The 13,575-nt window shown below is 38.3% G+C and overlaps 2 protein-coding genes across 12 annotated transcripts in view; one reads left to right on the top strand and one right to left on the bottom strand.

The window, feature by feature from the left end:
* Positions 1 to 13,575, bottom strand: part of RALGPS2 (Ral GEF with PH domain and SH3 binding motif 2) — a 279,019-nt gene that overhangs the window by 86,265 nt on the left and 179,179 nt on the right. The window lies entirely within an intron of this gene.
* Positions 1 to 13,575, top strand: part of ANGPTL1 (angiopoietin like 1) — a 29,276-nt gene that overhangs the window by 3,052 nt on the left and 12,649 nt on the right. For 4 of the 5 annotated variants that reach the window (XM_073356504.1, XM_073356502.1, XM_073356503.1 and 1 more), the window contains one exon: positions 12,167 to 13,019. In XM_073356504.1, the coding sequence (XP_073212605.1) occupies positions 12,197 to 13,019 (823 nt within the window). In that variant the 5' untranslated portion in view covers positions 12,167 to 12,196. Of the gene's footprint in view, positions 1 to 12,068; positions 13,020 to 13,575 lie in introns of those variants that run through there. The other variant, XM_073356505.1, reaches the window with a different exon arrangement.

The following is a 13,575-nucleotide window of genomic DNA, read 5'->3' as shown; positions in this document are numbered from 1 at the left end:
ATACCAGGATGGTTCTATGGGTAAATTTCCCCACATAGACATTCCCTAAGAGACTTTTCACTTCTTTTAACAAGGACAAAGCTGTTCACATGTGTATAACAATAAGATGAAACACTCATAATGTGGACAAATAATTTGCTTTGTTATGAAGCTGTGCTTCTTTTTCTTCTACTGTGCGTGTTCATAAAGTATGTGCACATGTGTGCACTTACGACTAACTTCCTCTTATTATTTAAAATGTGTCTACTATTTAAGACTGCATCTTGTTTTAAATGTGAACTCTAAAGAAAGTAAAGAAATGCACTGATAATATGTTTTCCACTCAAACATGAAGGACAAAAACCTGTCCTCAGATATGCATATTAAATTTCCATCAGTTTCAATAGCAGTAGCCTATGCATATCTGAGGGCAGAATCTGGTCCTAAAAAGTAGTATGAATTAGCAAAATCAATCATCCCTACTAAGGAAATAAAATCTTTAGATCTTTAAAGTCTATCCTGAGACACAAAATACAAGATGTAATTAAAATATACAAAGTAATTAGAGAGGATAAAAGAACAGGACTAATTTCATGCAATTGAAAGACCACTGTAAACCTTAAATCAACAAAACTTGGAAAATATGTAGTCTGTTAGACAGATCACATTTAGCGAAATGACTTAACCAATGTACATTACAGTTTCTTCCATGGTTTCATAATTCTAGTATGCTCAGTATGAAAACCACATCAGCTCAAATCAGAACAAATAGCTTTCTTTGTACACAATTCAAATATACTGATTACAAAATTATACTCTCCACACCTACTACACTGTGCATACCTCTGCCTGCACTGATGTATTTAAAAGATATGCAGTATTTGTTTGGGTAACATGTCATAACCAGGGAGAAACCAATGCTACACTGCAAATGAGAAACTGGGTTGGGTTTGGATTTGTTTTTTTTTAAGTTGGTAACAAAGAACATTATTCCTAATTAAATAGCAGCTTTGTAATAAATAAACCAGAAGAGGAATTTTGAAATAAAAATAATTAAAAGTGAATTGAAATGCTTTGTTCTGCATTTCCTTTTAAAATTGAGTCTGAGAAATGTAATGGTATTCTAACTCAAGCTCTATTCACAGTACCTGAATTTTTCTGCTAAAACGCTCAACAATATAACACAGTGCAAGAGCCCTGTGTGGCTCGAAAGCTTGTCTCTCTCACCAACACAAGATGGTCCAATAAAAGATATTACCTCACCCACAATATGATAGCTAATATTGAGACAAATAACATTTTATTTGCTTGTCTGCAGACTCAGCAAGACACTACTACACTAGTTTACATTCAGTACATTTTCTTCACAGTCATAAGGGTTCAAAAATTTTTTTAAAAAAAATCATAGTAAATACTCTACAGACTGTGACAGGAACACCAGAAAAGCGCCAGGTGAGTATACCACCAACTTCCAGTACTTCCTGGCCTCTTGTTTGAGATCTTTAATCTCTGGCAGGATACCTGGGCACAGTGAAACATTACAAATAAATGCATTTTAAATCAGAGGTGTTTGCAATCTCTTACTCTTCGCTTACTTGTCAAGACCTGAGTTCAAGCCCTTGGAGTTCTATATTTCCCTTAGAGTTGCAGGCATTTCTAGACCTGGATATGAAATTCATATAATTGATCTGCTTAAAAAGTCTATTTTTTCCCTATAACAGTTAATGACACCACATAAATTCTTCAATCTTTGACTGACCAGTACAAAAACCCTTTCATTTTATATCTTATTTTTAAAACGTATGTGTCATTTTTAGGTCATATTTTATTATCAATTTTGGATTTTTAAAGTTTTTAAAACACAGATGTTTGAAAACATTTCAGTTTATCTTTAAATAAAACCATCTGATCTGTTTATTCAAGCAAGAGATGAAGGCTACTTAGGAACATAACGTAAGAATGCCCATACTGCAACAGACAAATGGTCCACCTAAGCCCAGCATCCTGTCTTGTGACAGTGGCCACTGCCAGATGTTTCAGAGGGAATGAACAGAACAGGGCAACTATTGAGTAATCAATAGTAATCTGACTGCCAGATGCTGGGACTGGACCACAGGGGATGAGACACCCCTTACATGGGTACTTATGGGTATTGAATTGCTTGGGGTGTTTAATGGTAGAACATTCTCCAAGCAGTGCCTGTTAGAACGAATGTGCATCCCCTCCTAACCCTCTTCTCACCATTTCCAAATGATCTGAGGGTGAAGATATATAATGGGGCGCTGCACCCACTACTGCCTCAGTTCCTTCCACCACTAAGCCAGTAGAACCACAATAGGACTCTGAGAAGAAGTATGAATATGCATAGTCATCTTGCAGAACTCAAGTTACAAATAAATAACCTTCATTTCTTCAAGCGGCTCTGCATATTTCTACTAATTTGTAGTTTGACAAGTAGTGCTGAAAGCTCGGGAGGTGGAACCAGAGAACCAATTAAATAATAACCGAGGCAACGCTTTGCCAAATTTGGCATCACCTTTCAAAGCTACATTGAGAGCACGAATGTATGTACTGATTTCCAAGTAGCAAGCCTGCAAATTTCTCCAATAGGAACATGTTTAACACAAACAAGAAATGCTGCTACAGCTCTAGTAGAATGAGACCCTACAACAACAGGCACAGGAATTTCTGCTAACTTGTAACATTCAATGATGCATTGTTTAACCCATCTGGAAATAGTCTCATCAGATATCAGAGTGGTAGCCGTGTTAGTCTGATCAGAGTGACCCATATGATTCTTGACAGAACAAACAAAAACAATCTGGATGATTTCCTAAAACTCTTAGTTCTATTTAAATATTATGCAAGAACCCTTCTAGAATCTAAAGCAGGTAACACGGATTCCCCTTTATTAGCATATGTATTTGGGAAAAATACTGGTAAATTAGTTTTTTGATTAATATGAAATCATTTTCAGTAAAAATGTGGGATCAGGTCTAAGAACCACCTTAACTTTATGCAAAATCGTAAATGGCTGGTCAATCATTAGGCATGCAATTTGCTCACCCTTCTGGCTGATGAATAATGAATAGTTTTAATAGATAAATAAACGAATGAATACCCCAACTAAGGGTTCAAAAAGGGATTTCATGTTAGATAACCCTTTCATAAACCATTTACCTATACTATGCATAAAAAGCAATCTACCATCAACAGAAATATGGTTAAGCCGAGGTAGCTGCCAGGTGAATTTTAAAGAACAACTGGATAACTCTTCAGATTTTAAGTCCATTAAATACTCCAAAATACAGGGAATGAAAGCTGGACTAGAGACTCATATTTCCCTGCATCCAAACAACAAATCTAGACTGTTTAAAAAGTAACACTTGCTAGCAGACACTTTTCTAGAACTGAGCAGTACGTTCTGCATCAATGAAGAACGGGGCTGTTCAAGATTAGTCAAAGTCTGATAGCCAAATTAAGAGGCTGAGGATCCAAGAGCTTGGCTACACTTACATTTTATAGCACTCTAACTTGCTAGTTTAGGGTTGTGAAAAATCACGAGCCCTCCCCCCACCCCCCCCAGCATGTCAGAGCGCTTTAAAGCACCAGTGTAAACAGACTCCAAGCGCTCGGAGCTAATCCCCTTGTGGAGATGGATTACCAGGAGTACTGGGAGAGCTCTCTCCCAGCACTCGCTCAAGACCATACTCGCACTTCAAAGAGCTGTCACGGGAGTGCTCCTGCAGCAGCACTTTGAAGTTTCCAGTGTAGCAATGACCCAAATAAAGGAATTGGCCTTGTTGCTGAAACAAGATATCTGGAAACAGAGTGCATGCAAACCCTGTCTGACAGCTGAAGCACATCACTGCTGGCTTGGTCAATCAGCATAATTCATGCTGCCCTGACCTGACAAATCATCTTTGCTGCTTTCTGAATTACTGGAAAGGGGCAGGGGAAAGTACAGAGAAGGCCACATCCCCTAATGCAGAAAGCAGACATGTGAGGTGGAATGACTGTCCCTTCCTGCCTTTAAACAGAGGAGAGAACAGTTTTGGCTGAACCTTGTAGCAAGCTGGTCTACGTAGGGGCAACACCATCTGGAGAAAATGTCTTGCACTATTTGGACCTTTAGGGACCACTTGTGCATCTGAGAAGTGTCCCTGCTGAGACTATCTACCACCACGTTGCCCTACCTTGCTAAATACAGGGCCACCAGATAGACCAGTCTCATAATTTGACTGCTTTGGCACATAACTGGAAGGAGTGAGCACCTCCTTGTTTGTTAGGCGTAGCACATTGCAGTTGCATTGTCCATCACTGAACTGAACAACCTTCCCCTCTATATTAGGAAGGAAATATTTGAGAGTCAAATCAAAGGGGCTATTCACTCCAACACATTTATAACCAAGCTGGTTTCCTGAAAAGTCCTGTATATTCAAATTGTAAGGTGACCTAAATGTGCTCCCCATCTGTTGTTTAAAGATCTGAAGTTATGGTGACTACTGGTGAAGGGGTATTGAAGAGATTATCTCTGAGAACATTTGATCTGTCCATCCACCTCCTCAACAAATTTAGAACATCTTGAGGCATGGTGACAAAAATCTGAAGTCTGTCTAGATTGTGTTTCTAGGCTTGAGATATCCAATACTGCATCAGCCTCATTCTGGGATCAGCAAACAGAATTACATAAGTGGTAGTAGCCATGCCATCCAACCAATGAGACCCAGGCAGATCACTTTCTGGGTTTGACAAGTTCATATTTCCAAAACAGACTGCACTATTTTCAGAAAACTGTCCTCTGGGAGAAAAGCTTTCCCTACTACCAAGTCCAACACAGAAGCTATTAAAAGAATTCTCTGGGTTGGACAGAGATTCAATTTTTTGATATGCAGAAGCAGACTTAGATCTAAAAGGAGGGAGGTTATAAAACTGATGTAAAGAAACAGATCCTTGCATGCAGCAGCCTTCAGCAACCAATCATCCAAATACGGGAAAACAAAAATACTGTGTATCCTCAGATGTGTTGCTACGAGAGTAAGGCACTTAGCAAAGATTCTTGGCACTGTGGACAGGCCAAAGAGGAGGACTTATTGGAAATACCATTGTGCTACTATGAAATGAAGATATTTTTGATAACTATTGGACAGAAATATGAAAATATACAGCCTTTAAATTGAGAGTTGAGAACCAATCCATAATTGCAGGTGAGGATATAATGGAGGCTGAGTTAACATAAGTAGTCAAAAATTCTAAATGTGTCTGTTCAATTTTCTTAAATCTAAAATTGGATGGAAACACCCCCCTTTCTTATCTACCGGGAAGTACCTTGCATAAAAACCCTGACCCTAGAAATGTTTGGGTATCTTCTTGACAGTTCCTATCAGGAGCAACTTTTGTACTTCCAAAAGTAGAATAGCCCTGTGAGTAGTTTCCCTGAAAAGGGTAGGAGAAGGGGGTAATTTTTCTGAACTGAATGACACAGCCCTTCTCTATAATTTCTAAGACCCACTTGTCCTATGCAATAAAAGTCTCCATTTGTTGATGAATTGGAATAGTCTGTCTCCAAATAAAGGAAAGGATAGATGCTTGCTCATTGGTCCATTGGACTCTCAATCCTCAATCAAAACCAACACCTGGCATTCAATGAAGACAGAGAAGAGGGAGCAGGTTGTTTCATCATACGTCTGGATCTTCAGACCTCTTTTTTATGCTGACTCTGGGATGAAGATGTAGCTTGCTGATAGTACTGCTGACATCTGTGACTTGAGGCAAAATAAGAAGGAAGGTAAAACAGTCTGATAGCAAAAAGAAGGCATAGAAGGATTCCTTCTAACATAGGAACAAAGACCCAGAGACTGTGCAGTGGATCTAGTTTCCTTCAATTTTTCCAACAGTTCAGTTGTTTTGTTGAGGAAAAGACCATCTCCTTCAAAGGGGAGATCTTCCACTTTAATTCTTGTGTTAGCAGCAAGGGAAGAAGAATGCAGCCAAGCATGTGCCTCAAGGTAACTGCGGATGCCAATGCTCCGGCGGAAGAGTGCAAAGCATCAAACAAAGCCCTGAGACCATGCTTTGCCACATTGTTCTGCTGTGAAAACAGCATTCATGTGCCTTCTTTTATCATCTTGGACAAACACAGCCATCTTTTCTCATGGACAGAACCAATAATGGGTCATCACTGCCTGATAACTAGCCATCCTAATACTGAGAGAAGATACAGGAAAACAAATCTCCCCAAGTGCATCAATCTTCTTTCTCCATCAGCGGGAGTGGAGTGGGCTTGGCTGAACCTAAGCCTCTTAATTGGCAGCAGCCACCACCAGCATGTTAAGCACAGGATATGTATGGAACTAAGAAAACCCCTCATGGGGTATCTGATACACTTCATCCACTTTTTTGGAAAGAGAATGGCAAAAAGCAGGTGGTGTTCAAACAGTCTTAGCAGGCTGTGAAGGACCAACCAGAATTGATAGTGATGGCCTATTTCTTGAGGTAGCCCCAAGAATGTTGAATACCATATGGGAGATTTACTCCACAGACACCAAAAGCGGGCTTAATGTGGCTACCATCTGATCCATCAGGTCACAGAACTGTAAAATGAGTTCAGAAGGGGAAGAAGCAGAAGCCACACCCACATGTTCATCAGGTGATAAACTGAGGTCAAAGTCAGTATCCATTTGTTCCTGTTCAAAAAGAGGAGCTCTCTTCTCATCTTCCTCTTCAGATCGTGTATTAGGAACAACTTTCTGAGATGCAGACAGTCCCAGTGCAATCAGATCCAGAGATTCCTAAGCTATCGGATCCTTATCAGATGAAACTTGGTCTCCCAATCCATAAGAAGAATGATTCAAAAATTCCTTTGGTGGAACACAATAGTGCTGTGGAGTCCAGGACTGCCAGTCTCTGCAACAGGAAACATACCTTTAGGAGGAGCAACAAAGGAGTCGGGGAACCCTTGCTGAGTAAACATGAACTGGGATGAATCAGATCTCTTAATTCTTCCTCTAAATAAGGATCCGATTTTGGATCCACTGTGGACTGCACCAGCTACAGTGTCAGACCTGGAACATGAAGAAAAATAAAAGGTGAGAAAAAGATATTCCTTGATGACTCTGTAGGAGTCTCAGGATGTGGCAGCATAGATGGATTAAGAGGAAAAACTAAATCCCCTCTGCTCTTCTCTTCATGAGAAATGGAAACAGATCGCGGAGCTGATGAAACCTGTCTCTTCCTTATCAACTGCCCCTCAGTCAGATCAGAGAAATATTCAGACATGTAATGGTGCCACCACAGTAAAAGACCTCTTTGGATCAGAGGATGGTCCCTGAACAGGAGCGGAGGACAGTGCCAATCCCATAAACCTGGAGAGTACCAGATCTGGAGAAATACTAAGCTCCACATCTCTGGTCCTCAAAGCTAAACCCAGAACCAACTTGGATTTCAGAGTTAGAACCGCAAAGGCCACGGAGTCAGATGGATCCTATAAGGCTGATGTATCGAGTCTGACACTGCTAACAGTGGCTGTCTTCTCCCTCACATTCTTCCGTGGAATCACTACAGTTGGAGCCGATGACATGGCCCTAAGATCCTTAGCAGGCAGATGGTCTATTTCCACCAACAGTGCCTTTGAAGCCTTGACAGCTTTAACAGAAGGATCCAGAGCCAGAACCAATGAAGATCAGAATGATCTGAAACCTTTAGGAAGCTTAGTCTTGCTAGAGGAAGCCACAGAAGCAGAAACTGGCCTCAGGATTTTGGATTGAACAATCATTCAAAACAAGGTTTAGCAGCTAGAACTTGCTTAAGTAGAAGCACCTGCAGTTCACTGTGCATCTCTGGATGTGAAAGTCCTGCAAATGAACACCCAGAAGAAAGGCCTTCGCCCAGACACGTCAGGCACCTAAAGTGGTCATCCTACACCAGGAAGACAGCTGTGTATGAAGCACATCTCTTAAACCCCTGGTTTCTTGTTTGGTTCCACCATTAGACAGAAGAAAGCCTACCAACTATACTAAACTGCTTACACTTATCATTATACTTAAACTAAACTACACATTAACAACAACTAAAAACTACCAAAAGCACTATCAAGAAATAAAATTCCCAGATCCAGACAGATTAATCAGTTCACTTCTGTCTGGTGCAGAAGTCGGAAAGAACTGAGAAGATAGAGGGTACAGCGTCCTCTGATATAGCCCCATCCTCAGAATGTTCAGAAAGGCTGAGGGGAGCGGTAAGGAGGGGGCGCACATGCACTCTAATGGGCACTGCTTGGAAAAGGTTCTACCATTTGGTGAGTGAATATGCAGAGCCACATGAAGAACAACTCTTTATTACAACCTTATTAGGAACCCCAGCTGTGTCGGTCATCAACATCTGTGTTCAACTGCTGAATACCACACACATAGGGGAGCCAAAGTTTTCACAGTTGGAAGCTTCTGTGACAGCACACAAGTTAACAACGAAGTCTGTGTCTCAGAAGGAACTCATCTTTGCAATGTCTATAGGCACATCTTAGTTTCAGATCAGCTGAAGGTTGAAATTATTTGTTTATTTTGGAATTCTAAGACACAGTTTGAGCAACTGTTGTTTTGGTTATTCTATTTTAGACCATTTAATTCCTCTTATGGTCAGACAGAATGTCTATGGCCCCAATTCTAAAAACACTTAGGTATGTTTGTAACTTTACTCATATGATGATTAATGTATATGTGTTTACAGGATAGAGACCTATATATGTAATTAGTTCATTAAAAGAATGTACGAAAGTGGACTACAGCAGAATATTTGAATGGACTAGGTGCTCTATTACAGTACATTTGCTTTTAAGAAATTATATTACTTGTATTTCAGAGAAAAAACTACAGCATACCAATTTTATTTCCATTTTTTCAATAATTTTAAAACGGTTACTTAGGTTGTGTCTTTGTGACAGTTATCGTGTGTTCCATAATATTCATATTTTAAAAAATATTTACAAGACTATTTTTGAAATGTCTATGTGAAAACAAAGGACCAGAACATTGTTTTTTTTAATCAAGTTCATATTTTTAAGGTCTTCTTCACCCCAGTTATAAAAAATCTTTTAAAAGGGAGTTAGGAGAGCCAGGTTGGGATTACAAATTTAGTTTGATTAGTTCAATTGGTCCAGGGTCTGTTGAGAAGTACAGTATATTACAGAAAATGACTGTCCTCTCATATTTTTACCATGATTCACCTGAAAGTTTACCTCGAACTTCCAACACTAAGCATTGCACAATTGGCTAAATACATTACACATGTGGGGGAGGGGATTACCTTCATATAGATTAGACTACACAGATGAGTAATTTAGTGTAGCATAATAACGCCTATCTTTGACTTTCTGTCCTTTCCACTAGGACTATCCCATAACTTGTCCTGAAATACAGCATGACAAAAATCGTTGCTGTTGTCTACTGACTTCACAGACAGTGTACCTTTAGCAGTTATTTATATATTTAACAAAACATCCACACAAGTTCTGCTTCTGGAAAAAGTATTTAAAATGGTATATTTTCCCTCTAAATGTTTTGTTATTGAAAATCATTTGTTACTGTGTACAAATTGTGAAATATACAGGAATATAAACATTTTCTTTATTTCAATTAAATGTTAATTACAATTGTCTTTTAACAGTGGCAATTTGTTTGAAACACAACATTTAGCTCCGGCAGTCTAGTAATCCAATTAAAAAAAAAAGAGACTAGAAATATATGCCATAATACTTTCTTGCTGGTTAAAACAGAAGACCCGTGTAAATATTCAACATTCTGGTTAAACACTGAAGGTCCTGATTGTTAAATCAATATAAAAATGTGAAATTTGCAAAATCAATTACTCACAAATTAGAAAATACCAGAATTAAGATGACTAATGGCAACCTGAATTCTGACACCTTGTTCAAATATATTGTGACCTTTTAATTATATGACCACATATTATATTTTCCTGCATAAGTCAACAGTTTTTGAAACCAGACCTTCAGATACAGAGCACAGATCTCTACAACTTAAGCCAAAAGAGTAACTGACAGCAGAAACAGACATCCTGTATATGGACCAGATCATAGAGGGGAACCTGACAATTTACCAGTAGTTTACACAACTATTTGCTAGACAGCAACAGAACGTTGGGAATCAAGATTCCTGGGTTTAATTCCAGGCTGTGGGTGGGACATGTGGTCTACTGACTAGAGTAGTGGTTACGAACAGGACAACCAAAGATTTGGCATTTTTAATTTGAAATGAAGTGTGTTTAAGTGAATGATATTTCGGTCTGTCAGCTTAGAGATCTGGTTTCTCTTTCCACAATTACCAGAAGTGATTTTGTGCAACATCTCATTTACCACCCCAATCTGTAAAATCAGGTGGAGTGGAGGAAGTTATACTTGTCTGTCTTTCCCCTTCCCTACTAAAACAGGACTATCAAGAATTTTGTACATTTTGCCATCCTAATACCAGTGAGTTACATAGGTAAGACAAGAACTTGTGGCCACCTGAATCCAAGCCCAGTGCACCTTCCTTTAGGCTAAAGGCCAAAGATAATGATAAAAAATAGTTAATTTATTCTGGGTCTGAATACCACTCACTATTTTATAACCTCAAATACCAAAACAAAAAGAAATAGGAAAATGTAATCAATAGTCCTCAGATTTTTCAATGCTTTCTTAATTCCCTCCATAACAATTTAAGCAAACACATTATTTTAATGTGTCATATGTTTAAAAGAGTGTAACGTAGTTATAGCTGATAAAGCATGTTTGACATTTTTACAGATTGGGGGTTGCTTGTTTACAAGTTATCTGGAATAATGGCAAACTTATCATAAAGATGTCAGGGAAAAGGACAGCTTATTAAAGACTTTTAAAAAAATGATTGGTAATAAAAATCCCTTAATACTCTTTAGGACACTAAAAGCATGCATAACTTTAACAAATACTCGTATTGCTTCTTCACTTCTACCAGAATGCAGTCCATTCACCAGCTTGTGTGTTTTGTGAAAGGTAAATATTTACCTACTGAAGAAAATATAATTTGAAGTACAGAACAATTTGTGGGAAGTGGTTCCCCCCCCTTTTATCACACTTCATACAACCACGATTTGTAGTTTTGCGGTGTGTTTGTTTTACTATACCTCAGAGCAGAAATCAAAATTTAGGAGAAAAAGTCCCAAAAGGCAAACATGCTTTGCTAATGAACTGTTTCAGCAGAACTGTCATTAAAATGATGGTCTTGTCCACAAGGTGCAGTAATGTGCACGAGAGGGGTGTGAATTCTTAAGTGAACCAACATGTTGCACACTAACATGCCCATGTAGACCCTGCTGGCAGGCACTCAACATTCCCTAGTGTATAGTGGTCAATATTAAACATCAAATGATCCCAGACACTAAATTCTAAATATTTAGTTTCACGAAAACAAAGATCATCACTCACTTGTTTTCATTCATAGATGAAAAAAGATAATCACATTTTCATCAGGTCAGGGCATATGATCTCACAGCTAACCCTATCATTACCTTTTCTTACAGACCAAATTTACTTGAATACATTTTTTTAAAAGTAAAATTATGACAACCATGTTAGGGAGATCTCCAAAGCCACTAGTTGTAAATCTAGCTGTAGACATAACTATAAAAATATGTAGAACTAAGGCTAATATTATGCAAATTACAAAAATCGTTTCAACCTCAGATTTTCTGGAAAGCCCAAATCAGGGTTTGTTTATTTTTTTGGCTACAAAAGTATTTTACAATATTTCCCTTTTTATTTTAATATTTATAAACGTATGTAGCCAGGCTTATGACCAAAGAACTACTGTGTTATCTGAATACATTGGAGCTTGTTTTCTGAAAATGTATTCATTCAAATTAAAGCTAAAATATGTCTACTGCTTGAAATCTTTCAGGTCTTGATGCTTCACCAAAGAAAGGAGGCAAGTTGTTCAATGCAGTGTAATTCTAAATAAATAAGTAATTTTGTGAAAATTAAATATGGTAAGAAAATCTCAGTTTGGCCAGCATCTACGGCAGATAAGTTTCAATTGCATTTGTGTCATAAGTAAAAATTAGTGCTCTTCCATGATATGTTGCTTGATATAAAGTAAGGCCTTAAAACTAGATTCTGATTAATTATTAACTTGCTTTCTATTTATCCAATGATTAGTCTTCTGAAAGCCATCACATTCATCTCAAAATGAAGATCTCTACATGGACTTTGGGTGTGCTATTATTCCTACTACTGTCTACAGGACACTGCACAGAAAAGTCTAAACTCAGTAAATTATCGAAGAGGTACCCTCGTTCAACAGATGGTGGAGAGGAAGGAAAAAAATGTGGTTATACTTTCTTGGTTCCTGAACAAAAAATTACAGGGCCAATTTGTGTAAACACCAAAGGACTAGGAGCAGATAACAGAAAAGATGAAATCACAAGGATGGACATAGAGAACCTGAAGGAAGTATTGTCCAAGCAGAAACGCGAGATTGATATCTTGCAGCTTGTGGTGGATGTGGATGGAAACATTGTGAATGAGGTAAAACTGCTGAGAAAAGAAAGTCGCAACATGAACTCCCGAGTCACTCAGCTCTACATGCAGCTCTTGCATGAGATAATCCGAAAGCGCGATAATTCACTTGAGCTTTCCCAACTGGAAAATAAAATCCTCAATGTTACAACAGAAATGTTGAAAATGACAACACGATACAGGGAGCTTGAAATAAAATATGCAGCACTAACAGATCTTGTAAATAATCAGTCTGTGATTATCTCTTTATTGGAAGAGCAGTGCTTGCAGATACTGTCACGACAGGACACCGACAGATCTCCTCCTCTTGTTCAGGTGGTGCCACAGCACATTCCTAACAGCCAGCACTATACTCCCAGCCTTTTGGGAGGTAATGAGATACAGAGGGACCCAAGTTATCCTAGAGACAGAGACATAAGGCCACCACCTGATCCAGCTACTTCTCCTACAAAAAGTCCTTTCAGGATACCACCGCTAACTTTAATCAATGAAGGTGAGTTGATTAACATTATGTCCAAAATAAAGAGAATGTCATGTAAATAAATAGGCAACCCACTTACAATGCTTGCTTACAACTAGAGTGGAATGAATAATTCAAAATGAATAATTTATTCAGCAAATTCAGCCTCTTCTGATGATAAATAGGTTGATAGCAGCTGTAGATTTTCTCAAATTTATTTGTCAAATAATTTCTATGACTAATTCTTGACCTGTAGATAACATGAGAACTTTGCTGCAAGTATTTAATATTTGAAATTCAAGCTGTGTAGGTAAGTCTCACTGATTACAGGTTGTAGAGAACTACTTTTACTTCCAGACTGGATGAGCATAACTTGGAAACAAAATTTGATTTCTGCAAACACTGTCTGATATTTACTTATTACTTTTTCTATGAACTTTATTGTCCCACAAGTTACATTAGAATTTTGTGAACAGCAAAGAAAAGAGATAAACTTCCCGGTAGTAAATGCAGCTAGCAATGTTTGCTGTACTCACCAGTTCTACTTACACTCATTATGCATTATCGCACTGTTGTGTTTCCAGCCTTA

Source organism: Lepidochelys kempii, chromosome 8 (genome assembly GCF_965140265.1).
Source record: "Lepidochelys kempii isolate rLepKem1 chromosome 8, rLepKem1.hap2, whole genome shotgun sequence".
NCBI lineage: Eukaryota > Metazoa > Chordata > Testudines > Cheloniidae > Lepidochelys > Lepidochelys kempii.
Note: the sequence above shows the minus strand (reverse complement) of the source record. Positions and strands in the feature narration are given on the sequence as shown.